Source organism: Oncorhynchus mykiss, chromosome 18 (genome assembly GCF_013265735.2).
Source record: "Oncorhynchus mykiss isolate Arlee chromosome 18, USDA_OmykA_1.1, whole genome shotgun sequence".
NCBI lineage: Eukaryota > Metazoa > Chordata > Actinopteri > Salmoniformes > Salmonidae > Oncorhynchus > Oncorhynchus mykiss.
Genome location: NC_048582.1, coordinates 4,686,890 through 4,711,056, shown reverse-complemented (window position 1 = coordinate 4,711,056; position 24,167 = coordinate 4,686,890). Strand labels below are relative to the sequence as shown.

General features: G+C 40.5%; 2 protein-coding genes across 16 annotated transcripts in view; one reads left to right on the top strand and one right to left on the bottom strand.

Annotated features, from left to right (window-relative positions):
* Positions 1 to 24,167, top strand: part of LOC110516275 (zinc finger protein 501) — a 200,752-nt gene that overhangs the window by 73,500 nt on the left and 103,085 nt on the right. The gene's annotated exons all lie outside the window — the stretch shown is intronic.
* LOC110516278 (oocyte zinc finger protein XlCOF6.1-like) overlaps positions 1 to 24,167 on the bottom strand; it is a 94,203-nt gene that overhangs the window by 37,187 nt on the left and 32,849 nt on the right. For 5 of the 15 annotated variants that reach the window (XM_036951109.1, XM_036951110.1, XM_036951112.1 and 2 more), the window contains 2 exons: positions 17,343 to 17,591; positions 6,611 to 8,583 (listed from right to left, as the gene is read on the bottom strand). The exons of 1 other annotated variant lie outside the window; for it this stretch is intronic. In XM_036951109.1, the coding sequence (XP_036807004.1) occupies positions 6,632 to 8,583; positions 17,343 to 17,591 (2,201 nt within the window). In that variant the 3' untranslated portion in view covers positions 6,611 to 6,631. 9 more of the 15 variants (XM_036951129.1, XM_036951122.1, XM_036951113.1 and 6 more) reach the window with 8 other exon arrangements.

Sequence of the window (24,167 nt, the reverse complement as noted above, 5' to 3'; positions counted from 1 at the left end):
TGATTTTCCAATTGAAGAATCTTCCCTTGCTGAACCTGACCAGCACAAGATATTAACAATCTACCACATTCAATGTTTTATTTCACCTTTACTTAACCAGGTAGGCTAGTTCAGAACAAGTTCTCATTTATACGGCTGCATCCCAGTTTAACTTCACCTCTTTTTATGGCCTTGGTTAATCAGGGTGTGAATGAGGCCCTGTAGTCTCCTCAAACACCATCCCAACTTTCCACTCTAACACATTATTACTCTAGCTCCCTACCTTGGGCCTCTAGTTACTATACTACATGCACCCCTGCTTCCAGTATCATTATCTCTGTTCTTCCTATGTCTTCCCACTACAGAACATTCACATACTAGGCCCTCATCCTCCCGCTCCATATCATCAGAACTGTCCCCCACATTGATCGCATTCCAGCACAGCTGTTGCTTCTCAAACTCTCCATTTCCATTGTTTCAGGGGTGTCAAACTCATTCTATTGAGGGCCAATTCTCATCAGGTTTTCCTTTCAATTAAAACCTAGACAATCAGATGAGGGGAGTTCCTTTCTAAATAGTGACCTTAATTCATTAATCAAGTACAGGTGTGGAGCGAAAACACCCAGACACTTGGTCCTCCATGGAATGAGTTTGATACGTGCTCCGATTCATCTGCATTAATCGACGCCATTCCATGCAGTTGGCCTCTCTCTCCAAATGGTGAAGGATAACTTCAGCTAGCTTCCCTCTATTTTGACACTTCATCACACAGCCTCATGTCGCCATTTCACCACGAGCAAACTCCTAGAAAGACGACCGAAACCGTTGAAGCCGCCATTTGACTTGCCTCGTCCGAATCATCCTGATCTCGCGAGCTTACATTGACGAAACAGTGTATGTAAACTCGCGAGAACAGGATGGTTCGGACGAGGCTATTTACCAGCTCATAAACATTTTACACAAAACCAAGAACATGTAAAAACGAACTTAAATAAATGGAATCTTTATGAAATGACTTTGACGAAATTATGTACATACACTAAGACAAACCCAAAGTCTATCTATGTGACTTGTAAAATCGTTTTTAATCACGTTCTTCACTCACTCGGTTCGACTCCAAAATAACACATACAATTAACACCATTACCAGGCGTGAAACGGATTTGTTACCTAGCATGTTATATATTCTTTCGACATTAGAAAGTTAAACATGCTATTACATACCTACAATGATACATTTTAAACGGACATAACAACACAGTTCTGTCGTTTCTACCCGGAACTTCCTGTTCCAAACTACGAAATGTGCATCAGCGTCATCTTGTTCTCTGGTGTACTGACATATGCACAACTATAACGTGTCTGCCACCACCTACTGTAAGGTTAGTAAACTGTAGAAAAAGATACACGTCCAATGTTGAAAAGGGGAGGGGGAACAACGACATCAAAACCAAATACACAAATATATCAATAAAAACTTCCCACTCGTTCAGTCACAGTCCGATTCAAATCACATCCCTACACAGTCTCATGGGCCTCGTAGGGAGGAACATCTTCAGTCAGTATTCCCTGCAATTAGTGGTGTAAAGTACTTAAGTACAAATATTTAAATGCCACATCAGTACTTTTGGGTGTCAGGGAAAATGTATGGAGTTTTGGGAGTATCTGTACTTTACTTTTGATATTTTTGACAACTTCCCCTTTTACTTCACTACATTCCTAAAGAAAATAATGTACTTTCAACTCCATACATTTTCCCTGACACCCAAAAGTACTCGTTAGATTTTGAATGATTAGCAGGACAGGAAAATTGTTCAATTTGGGCATGCATCTGCATCTGCAGATCTGATCTGTCGCACTCACTAAACACAAATGCTTTGTTAGTAAATTATGGGTGTGATCTTAAATTCAATCTGGAGTGCCAGAGTGCGCTTGGTCGTTCGTAAATTCAGAGCGTTGTCAGACTGTCAGTTCGTATCGCTCTCGGAGCGTTCAGAGACAAACTGGACGCTCTGGCGGAGGAGGAGGGTTGATTCAAGCGTTCTGACCTCACAACGGCAGTCAAGCATCCAAGATAACTGGTTAGCTACTTTCAGTACAAATGAGAGAACTCTGACCATTTTACTCGCCTTAGCAGAGCTGGTTAGGCTGTGTTCATGTTATCCAGAGCATTGGTGACTTTAACTGTGCTACACGCAACAATTTAATTATGCTTTTTTTTCCCGACGTTTACTGACACCGGCCGTATTCAAGGGGTGTCGGACGTTTGTTTTTCATCAATTATTCTGCCCTCTGGCACTCAGACGAGAGTGGTCTGAAATCGGAGTATATAGCCAGAGCGAATTTAGGAACGCAGACTATGTCTGAGTGTTGGAGTGTGCCCCTTACAGGTTAGGATAATTAAAGTGGCAATTTAGGTGAATTACCGTGGTAGGTTAGGAGACTGAGGTTAAGGTTAGGAAAAAGGTTAGGGTTAGCTACAATGTAACAGATATCAACAACAGTTGTCCCAATGCAAAAGAAACGGCCACGGACCAATGGGGAGCATCAATTGGTTTAAAGTAGATATCATGAAACACCCGATATCAGAGAACGCCCCTAATTGCGGTCTGCAATTACACCTCTTTCGGATCAAGGGGCCAGGCTTCCAGTCTGTAAGCATGCTTTCCACTGTGCTCAGAGGGCATTTTCGGTACTGTAGTTCAGCTGAAGCACGGCCCCATTCCCATTGACGGCCCCATAGCGAAGTCAATTTCTTTTTTAAACAAGACAAATTAATCATCAAATTTGGAAACAAAACATCCATTGAATTATTCAAGTAATTGCCTTAGTCGTATTTTTTTCCCATCACTCACAGCAAAGGTTAACCATTTTAGATTCATGATGTGAGGTGGGTGAGATTATGCCACATGCAGATGCTGAAGGGAAAACACACCTCTTGATCTGCGTGTTTATAATGTAGATCAAGGAGCAGCCTCGTCTCATAGACTAGATGTAACATAGAAAGTATAATCCGGGACTCTCAAAACAAAATGATATGTTACATTATGGTTCCATAAGACAGATGGTGACTTAATAAATGGAATTTGGTGGTGCTGTACTGTAACAGCGATCTGAGCCAGTTGAAAGTATTGACAACATGGATATATTGTTGGTGACTGTGTGCTCCTTCATTAATTTTGTGTTTTTTATTATTTTACTTCTGGTACCCTCCTACCTGAGAGGCATGAGGCCTGTGTGGAGTTGCACTGTTAAAATCATCCCAGTGTGGAGATGAAACACCTGTGGGTTGCTCTGTCCTCTCTGCTCTACCTAGGTGTTTTAATGTTGGTAATAGAGATAATACTAATACAGAGATAACCACTGCTCTAATAGGTGTTGTAATGTTGGTAATACTAATACAGAGATAATATTAATAGAGATAACTACTACTCTACCTAGGTGATTTAATGCGGATAATACTAATACAAAGATAAGCATTGGACATGCATTTTCCATTATGCCATTGTCTGTACCACTATAGATCCATACATTTGTAGTTTGAAGCATATACAGGGCATTATACAGTGGGGCAAAAAACGTATTTAGTCAGCCACCAATATTGCAAGTTCTCCCACTTAAAAAGTTGAGAGAGGCCTGTAATTTATCATAGGTACACTTCAACTATGACAGACAAAATGAGAAAAAAAATCCAGAAAATCACATTGTCGGATTTTTAATGAATTTATTTGCAAATTATGGTGGAAAATAAGTATTTGGTCACCTACAAACAAGCAAGATTTCTGGCTCTCTCAGACCTGTAACTTCTTCATTAAGAGGCTCCTCTGTCCTCCACCTGTATTAACGGCACCTGTTTGAACTTCTTATCAGTCGTCCAGGTTAGGGAGGGCTTGGCCGGTAGGGATTTCCTTGTCTCATCGCGCACCAGCGACTCCTGTGGAGTCCAAGGTTGCCAGGTGCACGGTGTTTCCTCCGGCACATTGGTGAGGCTGGCTTCCGGGTTGGATGGCGCTGTGTTAAGAAGCAGTGCGGCTTGGTTGGGTTGTGTATCGGAGGACGCATGACTTTCAACCTTCGTCTCTCCCGAGCCCGCACGGGAGTTGTAGCGATGAGACAAGATAGTAGCTACTAAACAATTGGATACCACGAAATTGGGTAAAAAAAAATATATTTAATAAAAAAATAATTGTAAAAAAGGATTTGCCAGTAGATTGTCAACTTGATTCATGATGATGACTGCTAGCTCAGATGTTGAAAGTACGATGTTGACATGATCAGTCCAATCAAAGCAACTGTAGATATAACATGATTTTATGTTATTTTATCTGTGGACAATGACCTTGAGCCTTCTTGGATGGGCACTTCTAATGTAACTCTATGGCAGCATCCAAGGGGCTTGAATTTTCAAGTTCTACCCTTAGACTTGGCAGTGACACCTTGTCCCCATGAATGACAGGACACTGAGCCAATCACGGCGCAAAGCTCAGTATTTTCTGCTGGCTTGCCCCACCTCCACAGAAAGCACTGAGCTGGCTGAAACACTTTTTGCAGCTGCCTTACTCAAGAAAAACAAAAAAAAGAGACCATGTCTGTATGCGGCTTTAAAAACAACAGCAGAGTCCCATCTGCCCATCTGCCCGAAAACGTCTGAAATCCTACGTCTTTAAAGTGTATCCCCCCCAAAAAATCCAAGTAATATTAATGATGTGACACTTGTCCTACTTACACTGACTAAGTGAGGAGAAATGTGTTAACTGTGATATGTGGTTGTCTCACATGGCTATCTTAAGATGAATGTACTTAATGTGCTGGTGACATCACAGGGTCAGAGAGAACTCCTGACTGTAGTCATACAAAAACACTCCAGGCACTCAGCCCATAAGAACCATTCATACTGTCAGATCTAATATGAAGAACTGAATACAACCATAAGAACCATTCATACTGTCAGATCTAATATGAAGAACTGAATACTAAAGAGAAGAAGAGGTTGACCAGTACATATTCATGTAACTTTATTTTTCATTGGCAGATCAATAAAGTTTGCTTCAATGCAGTTATCCAAACACATTCATGATCAGTAACTAAAATAACTCATCTAGTTTGAAAGACAATTAATAAACACATGGATTAATTTCATAAACTGTGTATCATTAAATAAAGTTGTAAAATAATCCCTCCAAACTAGTGGTGAAAAGTGATCATCACACCATTTCTATCTGATACATGTTAGGGGCGGAAGGTACAGAGGGACAACTTGGTCTCAGAGCAAAACATATTATGTATTACAAAAACATCCGTGCCACTCCATTTAGTATGTTAGGTTACATTACAATACCAATAAAAACTGAACTAAAATATAAACTAAACATGTAAAGTGTTGGTTTCATGAGCTGAAATAAAACATTCTAGTAATGTTCCATGTACAGAAAAAGCTACTTTCTCTCAAATGTTGTGACCAACTTTGTTACTATCCCTGTTCGTGAGCATTTCAGCCTTTGTCAAGATAATTCATCCACCTGACAGGTGTGGCATATCAAGATGTTGATAAAACAGCATTATCATTACACAAGTGCACCTTGTGCTGGGGGACAATAAAAAGCCACACAACACAATGTCACATATATCTCAAGTTCAGGGAATGTGCAATTGCATGATGACTGCAGGAGAGAATTCAATATGTATATCTCTACCATAAGCCACCTCTAACGTCCTTTTAGAAAATTTGGCAGTACATCCAACCGGCCTCACAACTGCAGATCACATGTAACCACGGCAGCCCAGGGCCTCTTCACCTGCAGGATTGTCTGGGAGGGGGCTGAGTAGTATTTCTGTCTGTAATCAAGACCTTTTGTGGGGAAAAAGTCATGCTGATTGAATGGTCCTGGCTCCCAAGTGGGCCTATGCCCTCCCAAGTCCCACCCATGGCGGAGCCCCTGCCCAGTCATGTGAAATCCATAGATTATGGCCTCTTATTTAAAATGACTGATTTCCTTATACGAACTATACATCTTTGAAATTGTTGTGTTTAAATTGTTCAGAATAATACGACTTCTAGGAAGTATCGTATGTTAAGAATTACAATTCTTACGTTATTTTACGCATTGCTATTCATACAATATGTTACGAACTTGTAATATGTAAGATATGCTAACATACTAAGTAGTTACATGCTATGTTACGAATTCCAATTTGTTGTTGCTAATGTTAGCTAGGTTAGGGGTGAGGGGTTAAATGGTTTTAGGGGAAAGGTTAGCTAACATACTAAGTAGTTGCATGCTAAGCTAACATGCTAAGTAATAGCTAAAAAGTAGTAAGTAGTTGCAAAGTTGCTGATTAGCTAAAATGCTACAGTCCTCCTTGATGAGATTCTAAACACAGCAGCCTTTGGCTAGAAGTTTGAGTTACACGCCCACCCTTCCACAGAGCAGGAGTAAGACTTCTCTCCTGTGTGACTACATTGGTGTGTTAAGTTGCTGTGGTGAGAGAAACTCACGAAAAAGTCAGAGCAGACGTAAGCAGGCTTCTCTCATGCGTGTGTTCTCTGATGAACTATTAGCTCGGTGGCTGTTTTGAAGCATTTTACACAAACAGAGCAGGAGTATGGCTTCTCTCCTTTATGTATATGTTGGTGTGTGTTTAAGGTATCCAGTCAAGAGAAACTCACCCCACAGTCAGAACAGGAGTAAGGCTTTTCTCCTGTACGTGTTCTCCGATGAACTTTTAGCTTAGTTGATGTTGTGAAGCATTTTCCACAGTCAGAGCAGGAGTATGGCTTCTCCCCTGTATGTATACGTTCATGTGATTTTAAGTTGGAAAGTTGCGAGAAACTAGTTCCACAGTCAGAGCAGGAATAAGGCTTCTCTCCTGTGTGTGTTCTTTGATGAACTTTAAGCTCATTTGATGTTTTAAAACATTTTCCACAGTCAGAGCAGGAATAAGGCTTCGCTCCTGTGTGTATACGTTGGTGTGATTTTAAGGTGCCCATCTGAGAGAAACTCGCCCCACAGTCAGAGCAGAAGAAAACCTTCTCTCCTGTATGTATACGTTCATGTGATTTTAAGTTGGAAAGTTGCGAGAAACTAGTTCCACAGTCAGAGCAGACGTAAGGCTTCTCTCCTGTGTGTGTTCTCTGGTGAACTTTTAGCTCAGTTGATGTTTTGAAGCATTTTCCACAGTCAGGGCAGGAATAAGGCTTCTCTCCTGTGTGTGTTGTCTGATGAACTTTTAGCTCATTTGATGTTTTAAAACATTTTCCACAGTCAGAGCAGGAATAAGGCTTCTCTTCTGTGTGTGTTCTCTGGTGAACTTTTAGCTCATTTGATGTTTTAAAACGTTTTCCACAATCAGAGCAGTAATAAGGCTCCTCTTCTGTGTGTGTTCTCTGATGAGCTTTTAGCTCATATAATGTTTTAAAACATTTTCCACAGTCAGAGCAGGAGTATGGCTTCTCCCCTGTATGTAGACGTTCATGTGATTTTAAGTGGGAAAGCTGAGAGAAACTAGTTCCACAGTCAGGGCAGAAGAAAGGCTTCTCTCCTGTGTGTGTTGTCTGATGAACTTTTAGCTCATTTGATGTTTTAAAACATTTTCCACAGTCAGAGCAGGAATAAGGCTTCGCTCCTGTGTGTATACGTTGGTGTGATTTTAAGGTGCCCATCTGAGAGAAACTCGCCCCACAGTCAGAGCAGAAGAAAGGCTTCTCTCCTGTATGTATACGTTCATGTGATTTTAAGTTGGAAAGTTGCGAGAAACTAGTTCCACAGTCAGAGCAGACATAAGGCTTCTCTCCTGTGTGTGTTCTCTGGTGAACTTTTAGCTCATTTGATGTTTTAAAACATTTTCCACAGTCAGAGCAGGAATAAGGCTTCTCTCCTGTATGTATACGTTGGTGTGATTTTAAGATGGAAAATTTAGAGAACCTAGTTCCACACTCAGAGCAGGAATAAGGCTTCGCTCCTGTGTGTATACTTTGGTGTGATTTTAAGTTGGAAAGTTGCGAGAAATTAGTTCCACAGTCAGAGCAGACGTAAGGCTTCGCTCCTGTGTGTATACGTTGGTGTGTTTTTAAGGTGCCCAGCTGAGAGAAACTCGCCCCACAGTCAGAGCAGACGTAAGGCTTCTCTCCTGTGTGTGTTCTCTGGTGAACTTTTAGCTCATTTGATGTTTTAAAACTTTTTCCACAATCAGAGCAGTAATAAGGCTTCTCTCCTGTGTGTGTTCTCTGATGAACGTTTAGCTCATATAATGTTTTAAAACATTTCCCACAGTCAGAGCAGGAGTATGGCTTCTCCCCTGTATGTATACGTTCATGTGATTTTAAGTGGTAAAGCTGAGAGAAACTAGTTCCACAGTCAGGGCAGAAGAAAGGCTTCTCTCCTGTGTGTGTTGTCTGATGAACTTTTAGCTCATTTGATGTTTTAAAACATTTTCCACAGTCAGAGCAGGAGTAAGGCTTCTCTCCTGTGTGTATTTTTAGGTGTATTTTTAGCTTTGATAGAAATGGGAAAATCTCTTCACAATGTGGGCAGTGATGAGACCTCTTAGCTCTCTGATCTTCCTGCTGTTGCTCTCTGGATGTGGAGAATGTCTCAACATGGTATCCTGTGTGAACATCAGAAAAAACAGTCACTTGGTGTGATATACATGTTATTCAAATGTATTTTATGAAGCCCTTTTTACATCAGTAGTTGTCACAAAGTGCTTAACCTGTCTGGTTCAAATTCCATAATTAAAATTATTTTACACCATTTTAAAGACAAACTTCTTATAAATCCAGCCACAGTGTTCGATTTCAAATAGGCTTTACGGCGAAAGCACACCAAACGATTATGTTGGGTCAGCACCTAGTCACAGAAAACCATACAGTCATTTTCCAGCCAAGGAGAGGTCTCATAAAAGTCAGAAGTAGCGATTAAATTAATCACTAACCTTTGATGATCTTCATCAGATGGCACTCACAGGACTTCATGTTACACAATAAATGTGTGTTTTGTTCGATAAAGTTAATCTTTATGTCCAAAAACCCCATTTGAAATTGGTGTGTTGTGTTCAGAAATGCATTGTCTCAAACAAACATCCGGTGAAAGTGCATAGAGCCACATCAGAAATACTCATCATAAACATTGATAAAAGATACAAGTGTTAAACATACGAATACAGATAAACTTCCCCTTAATGCAACCGCTGTGTCAGATTTCAAAAAGGCTTTACGGCGAAAGCACACTCTGCGATTATGTTAGTTCAGCGACTGGAAACAGAAACCCATACAGCCATTTTCCAACCAAGGAGAGCTTCACAAAAGAAAGAAATAGCATTAAAATGAATCACTTACCTTTGATGATCTTCATCTGGTGGCACTCCCAGGTCTCCATGTTAGACAACAAATGTTTGTTTTCTTCGATAAAGTTCATCTTTATGTCCAAATACCTCCGTTTTGTTGGTGCGTTTAGTTCAGAAATCCAAAGGCACAAAGCGCACTCTCGAAAAGTCATAAAGTACAATAAAAGATGGTAGAAACATGTCAAACGATGTTTAAAATCAATCTTCAGGTTGCTTTTGTCATAAATAATCAATAATATTTCAACCGGACAAAAGCTTCGTCAATGGAAAAAGGTAAACAAGAAATGCGCGCTCTCGATCATGTGTCTGGCTCATATGGATGGAAATTTCCACTGTCCTCTCATTGAAAGCGGTGTATCTCCCTCATTTTTCAGAGTAAAAGCCTGAAACAATGCCTAAAGACTGGTCACATGTTGAGGAAGCCATAGAGATCTGAAACAATGCCTAAAGACTGGTCACATGTTTAGGAAGACAGATTTCCACTGGGTCTTTGTATGGTGGATAGGCTTTCAATGGAAAAACAGCCTTTCAAAATAATAGTACTTCCTGGTTGGATTTCTCTGGCTTTCGCCATATCAGTTCTGTTATACTCAGACATTATTTTAACATTATTTTAACACTGTTTTCTATCCAAATCGAGTAATTATATGCATATCCTAGCTTATGGGCCCAAGTAGCAGGCAGTTTAATTTGGGCACGCTTTTCATCCAAAATTCCAAATGCTGCCCCCTACCCCAGTGAAGTTAACTTCTTTGGGGTAGGGGGCAGTATTGGGTAGCTTGGATGAAAAACGTGCCCAAATTAAGCTGCCTGCTACTCAGCCGAAAAAGCTAAAATATGCATATAAATAGAACATTTGGATAGAAAACACTCTGAAGTTTCTAAAACTGTTTGAATGATGTCTGTGAGTATAACAGAACTCATATGGCAGGCAAAATCCTGAGAAAAATCCTACCAGGAAGTGGGAAATCTGAGGTTTGTAGTTATTCAACTCAGCTCCTATTGAAGATACCGTGTGATGTTAGTTATTTTTCACTTCCCAAGGCTTCCACTAGATGTCAACAGTATTTAGAACCTGTTTTGAGGATTCTACTCTAAAGGAGGGGCTCATAAGGGCTCTATGAGTGAGTGGTCTGGCAGAGTGCCACAGCCTTAGTAGCTACGTTCCACTTCATTTGTACAGACAAAGGAATTGTCCGTTTGGAACATTAATGAAGATTTATGTTAAAAACGCCCTAAAGATTGATTCTAAACATCGTTTGACATGTTGCTACGGACTGTAACATAACTTTTTTTGACTTTTCGTCTGAAACTAGTGAACGCGCTTGGTGAGTTTAGATTGTGTACTGAATGCGCCAACAAAAGGAGCTATTTTGAAATAAATGATGTACATTATCGAACAGAACAAGCACTTATTGTGGACCTGGGATTCCTGGGAGTGCATTCTGATGAAGATCATCAAAGGTAAGTGAATATTTATCATGTTATTCTGACATCTCGACTCCAACATGGCAGACATTTTTTTGGCTTGATTTTGTTGTCTGAGTGCCGTACTCAGATTATGCTGTGTTTTTGAAATCGGACACAGCGGTTGCATTAAGGAGAAGTGTATCAATAATTCCGTGCATAATTATTGTATTTTCATCAACATTTATTATGAGTATTTCTGTAATTGATGTGGCTTTCTGCAAAAATCTCTGCATGTTTTGGAACTACTGAACGTAACGCTCTATGTAAACTCAGATTTTTGGATATAAATATGAACTTTACCGAACAAAACATACATTTATTGTGTGACATGATGTCCGAGGAGTGTCATCTGATGAAGATCATCAAAGGTAAGTGATTTATTTTATCGATATTTCTGCTTTTTGTGACTCCACTCTTTGGTTGGAAAATGGCTGAATGCTTTCTGTGACTTGGCTCTGACCTAACATAACATATGTTCTGCTTTTGCCGAAAAGCGTTTTTGAAATCGGACACTGTGGTTGGATTAACGAGGATTTTATCTTTAAAATGGTGTAAAATACTTGTATGTTTGAGGAATATTAATTATGGGATTTCTGTTTTGAATTTGGCACCCTGCAGTTTCACTGGCAGTTGAAAGGTGGGACGCTTGCGTCCCAAACGGTCCCAGAGAGGTTAACAGAAACCCAGCCTAAAATCCCCAAAGAGCAAGCAATGCAGATGTAGAAGCACAGTGGCCACAAAAAAACTCCCTAGAAAGCAGGAAGAAACCGAGAGAGGAACCAGGCTCAGAGTGGTGACCAGTCCTCTTCTGGCCATACCGGGGGACAGAGCAGAGTGGTTTGAGCAACCGAAAGGTTGCAAGATCGAATCCCCGAGCTGACAAGGTAAACATCTGTCGTTCTGCCCCTGAACAAGGCAGTTAACCCAATGTTCCTAGGCCGTCATTGAAAATAAGAATTTGTTCTTAACTGACATGCCTATATCCAAACGCTAGCAAGACACCGACGACAACATCCGGTGAAATTGCAGAGCGCGAAATTCAAAATACAAAAATCGGAATATTAAAAATTCATGAAAATACAAGTGTCTGACATAATTTAAAAGCTTCTTGTTAATCCAACTGCGTTGTCAGATTTGAAAAAGGCTTTACGGAGAAAGCATACCATGCGATTTTCTGAGGACAGCACCCCAAATCAAAATACTTTTTCAACCAGCACAGGTGTCACAAAATCACAGAGCAATTTAAAAAATCACTTACCTTTGAAGATCTTCCTCTGATTGCAATCCCAAGGGCCCCAGCTACACAATGAATGGTCGTTTTGTTCGATAATGTCCTTCATTATATCCCAAAAATATCAGTTTAAATGGCGCGCTTGATTCAGTAGGTCACTCGTTCAACATGCACACAAACGAATCCTAAAGGTTACCGGTAAAGATCGTCCAAAAAAGTCAAACAACGTTTCTAATTAATCTTCAGGTATTCTAATATGTAAATAAACAATAATATTTAAGATGGAGAATAGTGTGTTCAATAGCAAAGATAAATAAGAAGAGCGCACTCTCGTTGATGCGTGCAACATGACTACTTTTCGAAACGGGGGACATCTTGGAAAAACTACAAATACAAATTTTTCAAAAAACAAGCATGAAACCCTTTCTAAAGACTGTTGACATCTAGTGGAAGCCATAGGAACTGCAATCTGGGTCCTATCAATTTGAATATCCCATAGGCAAGCATTGAAAAAACCGGTGACCTCAAAAAATAAATATTCCGGATTAATTTTCCTCAAGGTTTTCGCCTGCCATATCAATTCTGTTATACCCACAGACATTATTTTTACAGTTTTAGAAACTTCAGAGTGAAATTCCGGACAATAACCAGTATGCTAAGAAAGTTAAACAAAGGTTAAACATTATTTTATTTTTAAATACACTACGATTAGTGGTGAAATAAATGAATAAATTCTAAAATTACAAATGTCCATGTTTTTGAAAGAATAGCACGTTTTTTGTCCAATCAAAGTGATCAGAAATACAGTGTAGACATCGTTAATGTTGTAAATGACTATTGTAGCTGGAAACGGCTGACAATCTCGTACAATGCTGTGTACTACTCTCTTCACAGAACAGCGCAAACAGTCTCTAACCAGAATAGTGTCTAGAAGGCCAGCATCCCGGAGTCGCCTCTTCACTGTTGACATTGAGATTGGTGTTTTGCGGGTACTATTTAATGAAGCTGCCAGTTGAGGACTTGTGAGACGTCTGTTTCTCAAACTAGACACTCTAAAATACTTGTCCTCTTGCCCAGTTGTGCACCGGGGCCTCCCACTCCTCTTTCTATTCTGGTTAGAGCCAGTTTGCACTGTTCTGTGAAGGGAGTAGTACACAGAACTGCACGAGATCTTCAGTTTCTTGGAAATTTCTCACATGGAATAGCCTTCATTTCTCAGAACAAGAATAGACTGATGACTTTCAGAAGAAAGGTCTTTGTTTTTGGCCATTTTGAGCCTGTAATCGAACCAACAAATGACTCAGATACTCAACTAGTCTAAAAAAGGAATGTTTTATTGCTTCTTTAATCAGCACCACAGTTTTCAGCTGTGCTAACATAATTGCAAAAGGGTTTTGTAATGATCAATTATCCCTTTAAAATGATAAACTTGGATTAGCTAACAACATGCCATTGGATCACAGGAGTGATGGTTGCTGATAATGGGCCTCTGTACACCTATGTAGATACTCCATTTTAAAAAATCATCCGTTTCCAGCTACAAGTCATTTACAACATTAACAGCGTCTACACTGTATTAATGATCAATTTGATGTTATTTTAATGGACAAAAAAAAACATACTTTTCTTTCAAAAACAAGGACATTTCTAAGTGACCCTAAACTTTTCAACGGTAGTGTATGTATTCATTTCAGTAGGCTGTATGAGAATCAAACTATTCTAAAACTGGGTAGTACAACCTCTAGGATACAGATGGAGTTATAAAATAGTTCAGTTAGAACATTGGGGTAGAAATTCTCGTGACAAAGGGTTAGTAACTACACAGACTCATTTCATAGAACTTCAAAAAACACTGGCAGTTTGTCTACTTCACTTCTTTAGTCTACACTCTGATCACTCCAGATAGCCCAGTGAATAAAACAAATGCTGGCAATACTGGTGTCATCCATACAAGTCTTAGTAGCATGAAATAACGTCTACAATGCATTCAAAAATTCTTCAGACCCCTTGACCTTTTCCACATTATTTTACATTAGTCTTATTCTAAAATTGATTAAATTGTTTTTTTCCCCTCATCAATCTACACACAATACCCCATAATGACAAAGCAAAAACAGTTTTTTAGAAATAACTGAAATATTACATTTACGTAAGTATTCAGACCCTTCACACAATAGTTATTAAAGCACCTTTGGCAGCGATTACAGCCTTGAGTCTTGTTGGATATGAAGCTACAAGCTTGGCACACTTGTATTTGGGGAGTTTTTCCCATTCTTCTCTGCAGATCTTCTCAAGTTCTGCCAGGTTGGATGGAGAGCGTCTCTGCAAAGCTATTTTCAGGTCTCTCCAGAGATGTTTGATCGGGTTCAAGTCCGGGCTCTAGCTGGGCCACTCAATGACATTCAGAAACGTGTACCGAAGCCACTCCCAAGTTGTCTTGGCCAAAGCGTTCAATCTTGGTTTCATCAGAACAGAGAATCTTGTTTCTCATGGTCAGAGTCCTTTAGGTGCCTTTTGGCAAACTCCAAGCGGACTGTCATGTGCCTTTTACTGATGAGTGGCTTCTGTCTGGGAACTCTACCATAAAGGCCTGATTAGTGGAGTGCTGCAGAGATGGTTGTCCTTCTGGAAGAGTCTCTCATCTCCATAGAGGAACTCGGGAGCTCTGTCAGAGTGACCATCGGGTTCTTGGCCACCTCCCCGAACAAGGCCCTTCTCCTCCGATTGCTCAGTTTGGCCGGGTGGCCAGCTCTAGGAAGAGTCTTGGTGGTTCCAAACTTCTTCCATTGAAGAATGATGGAGGCCTCTGTGTTCTTCGGGACATTTAATGCAGCAGAAATGTTTCGGTATCGGTACCCAGATCTGTGCCAACATAATCCTGTCTCTGAGACAAATCCATCGACCTCATGGCTTGGTTTTTACTCTGACATGCACTGTCAACTGTGGGACCTGACATAGACAGGTGTGTGCCTGTCCAAATCATGTCCAATCAATTGAATTTACCACAGGTGGACTCCAATCAAGTTGTAAAAACATCTCAAGGATAATCTCATAGCAAAGGGTCTGAAAACTTAAAAACATAAATAAGCAATTGTAATTTTTTTTTACATTTGCAAGAATTTCTGAAAACCTGTTTTCGCTTTGTTATTATGGGATATTGTGTGTGGATTGACGAGGAAAAACATGTCATCAATTTTAGAACAAGGCTGTAACGTACCAAAAATTGACTTTTTCCACATGACTTGACTTTTTCCACATTTTGTTATGTTACAGCCTTATTCTAAAGTTAAATAAAAAAATATCCTCAGCAATCTACACACCCTCATAATGACAAAGCTAAAACAGGTTTAGAGATTTTTGCAAATTTATTTAAAAAAAATTAAAAACAGAAGAACAAGACAGACTCAAAATTGAGTTCAGATGCTCCCTGTTTCCATTGATCATCCTTGGAAATGTTATATAAATAATCTAATATCAAGCATTACTAGCAGGCCAATGCTCTGGTTAAACCGGATGTCCTCAGATAACTCTGGGCTCAGTGTCCTCAGTCAAGTCTAGAGCCTACGTGCAATAACATGATTATCCGAAGGACACACAGCTGCCATCACGCAAATATACTCCCCTGTAAACTACAAAGAACATCCTGCAACACTAACGAGCTTAGAGTGCCAAACTATCTCACTGACATTGACCCTTGCATGCACTCCTGCAAAGACAGGAAACACCTGAGCCTAAAGCAGACATTACCATCCCCTAAATCCACGCTTCCTTGACACACATTCATTTCATGAGCACTGTACACTCACACTCTACCCCCCCCCCCCCCCCCCCCCATTGGTCAGGTGCCAAGAGCAAAGGACATTGCTGTGCACCAATGGCGCCCCTGCTCTGGCTAGAGCAGGCCCGCCTCCAACTCTTCGGGACCAGTCAGAAGACCAACACGACGAGACTCCACCTACATTATTCTGTGTATACATTCTGCTGTAAACTCTGGCTAAGCACCCCTTTCTGGGCTGACTCCTTCTGAGCCAAAGGAATAGAGTCCGTGCACGTTAAACTGCAGGACAAGATATATTTTGACTCAATAAACTGCCTTTTTGCTATACTTGATTACACTCTGTCCAGCGTCCATGATTTGGTCTCACTCTCCTGTTTTACAACACCAACAGAAACAGGGATGATTTATGAAACATATGAAATATGCACTACTGTTCAAACGTTTGGGGTCACTTAGAAATGTCCTTGTTTTGAAAGAAAAGCACATTGATTGTCCATTAAAATAACATCAAATTGATCAGAAATACAGTGAAGACATTGTTATTGCTGTAAATGACTATTGTAGCTGGAAACGGCAGATATTTTATGGAATATCTACATAGGCGTACAGAGGCCCATTATCAGCAACCATCACTCCTGTGATCCAATGGCACGTTGTGTTAGCTAATCCAAGTTGATCATTTTAAAAGGCTAATTGATAATTTGATAACCCTTTTGAGGGCCTCCCGGGTGGCGCAGTGGTTAAGGGCGCTGTACTGCAGCGCCAGCTGTACCACCAGAGACTCTGGGTTAAGAAGCAGTGCGGCTTGTTTGGGTTGTGCACCGGAGGACGCATGACGTTCAACCTTCGTCTCTCCCGAGCCCAGGTGTTGTAGGGATGAGACAAGATAGAAGCTACTTAACAATTGGAATCCACGAAAAAGGGGTAAAAAAAAAAAAAAAACTTTTGAATTTATGTCGCTGAAAACTGTGGTTCTGACTAAAGAAGCAATAAAACTGGCCTTTACAACTCTGCCTAGAAGGCCAGCATCCCGGAGTCGCCTCTTCACTGTTGACGTTGAGACTGGTATTAAGTGACCCCAAACTTTTGAATTGAGCTCAGGTGCATCCTGTTTCCATTGACCATCCTTGAGATGTTTCTACAACTTGACATATTAAATATATATGTATCAGATATAAATCATCAGGATGTGGTAGTCTACTGGTTATGTTCAACACTTCTCCAATCGTTGTTGAGATCTGATATTCTGTGCAGCAAACAAATTATAATTCAATATTGACAGTGATGATGCCATGGCCTATTTTGAAATGAGGTATGCCTAACTTGGTGATTGAGGGTATTAAACATGTTCAACGTTCTTGAGACAATGCCTGCGCAAAGGCAGGCGTGACAAGTTTTTAAATGTTTTGCTTCGCTGTGAAGTCTTGAGTTGTTCAAGGATGTGTGATGTCAGAATTACAGAATTCAACCTAGCAATAGACTGGTCATAACTTATGGAGGTCTAATATATGAAGATAACTTATAGATAGAACCAGCTCTTACCATGACTAACAGTTGTCCTAATCTTCTCCACCTCTTCTTCATCTTTAATGTTGACATTCAGCTCCAGTGTTTGACTGCAGTCTTCCAGCTTCACTGATGCCATCTCTGGATCCTGCAGTGCAAACTGGGCTCCACTGTCACTATCAGTACCCAGTGACTGTAGGTTTCTACTCAGTGTGGAAGGAGAGAGACAGGATTGGTTTGTCCTCACTGTTGATGTTACCGGCTTCAGACTTAATCTGAGTCGGTCTGTAGTAATAAAGACAAACGGACACAAAAGTTATTTTCTTGACAGTTCTGGCACTTTACTCTGTAAAAATATTTTCTATTTTTTCTTGATCAATTATCTAATTTCAGTAGATCAGGTTGCTAATCCCTGACAAAACTTCATTCACATTAGACACAAAGTACACATTTTAAATTGCACAACATAAGGGCACTTAATCTATCGTAGATTTCCTAAATCCCACATAAATCCCTATTAACCTCTACCACACCCTCCCCTTCCCCAAAAACCCTCCCACACCCCCCAATAAACTTTATCAATAGATCCCTTTCTGTGTTTGCAAACATTGGGGTTTATATCATGCTGAGAACCCACGCCCAGGTTATCCAGCTTATCAAAAACCATACCGACAGTAACATCTGTTACCCCCAACAACTCTGCTGCAGTTCCAAGTTGTTGATAAGCTAACCAATGAATGCTATGAAGTACATTTTATTCACAATTAAAGCATCCTTTGTCACAGCACATTTATGGGCACAAGATTTCTGAACAGACCTCGAAACCATGTCAGGACTAGTAGAAAGACCAGTTCTGACAGTAGGTCCTCTTACTACAGGACCAACCATGGAAGCTCCATCAGTCTGACAGTAGGTCCTCTTATTACGGGACCAGCCATGGAAGCTCCATCAGTCTGCACTGTAGTTCCACCAGTCTATCTTACAGCCTCTGCATATGATACATCAAGACAGATTCTATTACTCTGAGCATCTCTCTGCACCTGGAATCCACCAAATGCTGCTCTTTGTCCTCCACACAATTGCAACACTTAACAGTCACATTGCTCCAACATTCACCGTAATCAAGTTCCCCACCACACTTGGCACATCTTTTCACTCAACAGCTACATGTCCCATTCTTTGGCATTTAAAAACACTGATGATTCACTGTTGCTGCTCCAGTTTCAACTGTCCTGCCTGCTGTCATGGAACCCTGACCTGTTCACCGGACGTGGTACCTGTCCCAGACCTGCTGTTTCCAACTCTCTAGAGACAGCAGGAGCGGTAGAGAAACTCAATGATCGGCAATGAAAAGCCAACTGACATTTACTCCTGAGGTGCTGACCTGTTGCACCCTCGACAACCACCATTATTATTTGACCCTGCTGTTCATCTATGAACATCTCCACCCAGCACAGCCAGAAGAGGACTGGCCACCCCTCATAGCCTGGTTCCTCTCAAGGTTTCTTCCTAGGTTCCTGCCTTTCTAGGGAGTTTTTCCTAGCCACTGTGCTTCTACACCTGCATTGCTTGCAGTTTGGGGTTTTAGGCTGCGTTTCTGGACAGCACTTTGTGACATCAGCTGATGTAAGAAGGGCTTTATAAATACATTTGATTGGTTGATTGGTGAGGCTGGGTCAAAATCACCGACATTGAAGCTAAGGAATCCTATTCTGTACTTTTCCAGACAAAACCTTCTAACACCTCAACAGCACTGATAAGCTTTCACTTCTTTAACCCTCTTTCCTACTGATCAACCTTTAGGCTTCAACCACTCTGTCTCCCTTCACATGTTCTTTAACAATATCATCCATGGACATAGATATTGGGACCTCCGAGATTATTACTCCCTTAAATGTAGCATCAGCTCCAGGGTCATGGCTTCTGAGCTTCGTCCCATTATGATTTTCCATTTGAAGAATCTTCCCTTGCTGAACCTGAACCAATGTTTTATTTCACCTTTATTTAACCAGGTAGGCTCGTTCAGAACAAGTTCTCATATACAAGGCTGCATCCCAGTTTAACTTCACCTCTTGTTATGGCCTTGGTTAATGAGGGTGTAAATGAGGCCCTGTGGTCTTCTCAAACACCATCCCAACTTTCCACTCGAACACATTACTCGCAGACACTTGGTCCTCCATGGAATGAGTTTGACACGTGCTCCGATTCATCCCCATTAATCGACGCCATTCCATGCAGTTGGCCTCTCTCTTCAAATGGTGAAGGATAACTTCAGTTAGTGTCAAAATAGAGGGAAGCTATCACACAGCCTCATGTCGCCATTTCACCACGAATAAACTCATAGAAAGACGACCGAAATCGTTCCCGCCATTTGACTTGCCTCGTCCGAACCATCTCGATCTCGCGAGCTTTCATTAACGAAACAGTGTATGTAAACTCGCGAGAACAGGATGGTTCGGCCGAGGCTATTTACCAGCTCATAAACATTTTACACAAAACCAAGAACATGTAAAAACGAACTCAAATCAGTGGAATCTTTATGAAATGACTTTGACGAAATTATGTACATACACTCAGACAAACCCAAAGTCTAGTTATGTGACTTGTAAATTATTTCTTTACACATTTTACGTACATTTTTTTAACACGTTCTTCACTCACTCGGTGACCCCAAAATAACACATACAATTAAATCCTTTACCAAACGTGATAATACATTGACGGATTTGTTACCTATCGTGTTATATATTCTCTCGACATTAGAAAGTGTAAACATGCTATTACATACCTACAATGATACATTACAAACGGACACAACCACTATCGACTTCACAACACAGTTCTGTCGTTTCGACCCGGAACTTCCTGTTCCCCACTACTATAGCGCAGCAGCGTCATCTTCTTCTCTGGTATACTGACATTTACACATATATATATATAACGTGTCTGCCGCCACCTACTGTAAGGTTAATAAACTGTAGAAGAAAATACATTTCCTTTACGGAAAAGGGGAGGGGGAACAACGACATCAAAACAAAATACATAAATAGATAAATAACAACATCCCACTCGTTCAGTCACAGTCCGATTCAAATCACATCCCTACACAGTCTCATGGGCCTCGTAGGGAGGAACATCTTCAGTCAGTATTCCCTGCAATCAGTGGTGTAAAGTACATAAGTACAAATATTTAAATGCCACATCAGTAGTTTTTGGGGGTATCTGTACTTTACTTTTGATATTTTTTGACAACTTCTACTCCACTACATTCCTAAAGAAAATAATGTACTTTCAACTCCATACATTTTCCCTGACACCCAAAAGTTCTCGTTACATTTTGAATGATTAGCAGGACAGGATAACATTTAAATTCGCGCATCCCTACTGCATCTGATTTGGCGGACTCACCAAACACAAATACTTTATTTTTAAATTATGGATGTGGTCTTAAATTCAATCTGGAGTGCCAGAGTGCGCTTGGGCGTTCGTAAATTCAGAGCGCTGTCAGACTGTATATGTAACAGTATAACTTTAGACTGTCCCCTCGCCCATACTCGGGCGCGAACTAGGGACCCTCTGCACACATCAACAACAGTCACCCATGAAGCATCGTTACCCATCGCCCCACAAAAGCCGCGGCACTTGCAGAGCAAGGGGAACTACTACTCTACCTAGGTGTTTAAATGTGGATAATACTAATACAGAGATAACCATTGGACATGCATTTTCCTTTATGCCATTGTGTTTACCACTTCAGATCCTTAAATTTGACATTTAAAGCATGTACAGGGCATCCCTAGACTTTTTCCACATTTAGTTTCTTAACAGCCTTATTCAAAAATTGATTAAATGCATTTTTTTACCCCTCATCAATATACACACAATACCCCATAATGACAAAGCGAATTTATCAAATTTATAAAATGCATCAAATTAATTTATTTAGCAAATTTATAACAATGAACACCTTATTTGCATAAGTATTCAGACCCTTTCCTCAGACTCAAAATTGAACTTAAGTGCATCCTGTTTCCATTGATCATCCTTGAGACGTTCCTACAACTTGACTGGAGTCCACTTGTGGTAAATTTAAATGATTGGACATGATTGGAAAATGAACACACCTGTCTATATAAGGTCCCACAGTTGACATTGCAAGTCAGAGCAAAAACCAAGTAATGAGGTCGAAGAAATTGTCCGTCGAACTCCGAGACAAGTTTGTGGCGAGGCACAGTTCTGGGGAAGAATACCAACACATTTCTCAAATCTCTGTTGGCTGGGCTCCCCGCTTGTGCCATTAAACTCCTGCCCCACGTTGGGCGCAAACCTTTTAAGGGCACCCGAGTGGCGCAGCTGTCTAAGAAACTGCATCTCAGTGCAAGAGACATCTCTACAGTCCCTGGTTCGAATCCAGTCTAAATCACATCCGGCCATGATTGTGAGTCCCACAGGGAAGCGCACATTGGCCCAGCATCGTTCGGGTCTGGCCAGGGTCGGCCGTCATTGTAAATAAGAATATGTTCTTAAATTACTTGAATTGTTAAATAATGATTCAGTTAAAAAGTGGGATGCATGCCAGCAAAGCCACTACACAACACAATACTTAACAATACATTAATTGCACAATAATGGTGCCCACAAACTGTTAGGGCCTACATAAAGCTGACCCAACAGCATAGTCCCAACAACTTACCACTTCTACACCTGGCTATCAACGGAGCCTTGTCTGGCAACGAAACAGTTCATTCATCCTTTTAAAAAAACATGGCTGACTGACTTAAACAAATGTGGTTTCTACAGACAATTGAGATGTACAAACTATGGCATAAGGGGACGAAAAGCGAATTAGAGAAAATCTGTAATTTCGATTAAGACATTAATGAGCGAGCTAGGACAGAGTCAATATAACTATTTGTGCAGCCCTTTTGAAATGCAAAGTGACAGAATTCAGAACATGGACCGTTCTTAGTGTTCTCTCTGTACACCAAGTCAGAACCGTAGGATAAATAAAGGGGCATATATGCAGACAATGGCATATTACATAATTTATGCAGCAGCATACAAGACATTGTTTGACTCACCTTGTTGTGCTGTGATCTCTTGAACAAGAAGGTTCAGTCGTGGGAATATTTTGTCATCAAAGTCTGGCATTCTCTGGATTTATGGTGCTTTAGAGACAACTGGGAACTCATGAAAAAAATGATGACGTCAGTGATTTTCAGGTCGTAGCTGTAGAAAGAGGCCCGAGTTCCCAATTTACAATTCCGAGTTGGATGAAAGTTCAAAACGTATTTTCCAAGTCGTAGCTTGTTTTTCCCTGAGTTCCCAGTTGTCTTGAACTCACTCAAGTCAGATTTTTCAGTACCGAGTTAAGTTGATTTGAGCGCGGTACAAGTCAAACTCCATTGACAGCACGGCCAATGCTGAAATGTTACAATTTTAAACTAGGAAAAAAGCCCCTTAATCTCAGACTTGAGACCACAGAGCCACTCCAATGAATAGCAGGCTAATGATTGCTTTGCAATGCTTGCAGTTAGCCACTGATTCCTTCCAAACCACTCATTGTTGAATTTGTCATTTGTTTTGTAATGTTTATGTTCAATGACCGATGAGTACCGATACCTTTTTTCTATAATTTCTCATTATTTCTCTTCATATGACAAAGATTAAAAAAGGATTTGCCAGTAGATTGTCGACTTGATTCATGATGATGACTGCTAGCTCAGATGTTGAAAGTACGATGTTGACATGATCAGTCCAATCAAAGCGACTGTAGAAATAACATGATTTGACCTTTATCTGTGGACAATGACATTGAGCCTTCTTGGATGGGCACTTCTAATGTAACTCTCTCACAGCACCCACGGGGCTTGAATTTTCAAGTTCTACCCTTAGACTTGGCAATGATGTACTGTCCCCATGAATGACAAAACACTGAGCCAATCACAGCGCTAAGCTCAGTATTTTCTGCTGGCTTGCCCCACCTCCACAGAAAGCACTGATCTAGGCTGAAACACCTGCATTTTGGAGATGCCTTAGTCAAGAAAACCAAATAGACCATGTTTGTATGCAGCTTTATTAACAAGTCAATAACATGTTTTTTTACATTGTTTGCAAACAGATACTTTATTTTCTCACTGTTTTATTGCTAAAACTGTGGTGCTCAAAACAGGTGGCTCACCTGCCCTGAATGATGGGTCTCCACTGAACTTATCTAGAACACTGCAGTCCGTCTGGGTGTTTAACCTTCCCAAGACAATGGTGTTTACTTACGGTGCAGCAAGAGCAACTGCCCCATCTCTACTTTCAGGCTCAAACCCTGTATCCCAACCCGAGCACTCAGTTCTGCTACCTCTGGTCTCATGGCCGTCCCACTGCTACAGGAGGTCAAGCAACCTCTCAGCCCAGTCTAAGCACTTCTCTGTCCTACTGTCATATCTAATATGAAGAACTGAATACAACCATAAGAACCATTCATACTGTCAGATCTAGTATGAAGAACTGAATACAACCATAAGAACCATTCATACTGTCAGATCTAATATGAAGAACTGAATACAACCATAAGAACCATTCATACTGTCAGATCTAGTATGAAGAACTGAATACAACCATAAGAACCATTCATACTGTCAGATCTAATATGAAGAACTGAATACAACCATAAGAACCATTCATACTGTCAGATCTAGTATGAAGAACTGAATACAACCATAAGAACCATTCATACTGTCAGATCTAATATGAAGAACTGAATACTAAAGAGAAGAAGAGGTTGACCAGTACATATTCATGTAACTTTATTTTTCATTGGCAGATCAATAAAGTTTGCTTCAATGCAGTTATCCAAACACATTCATG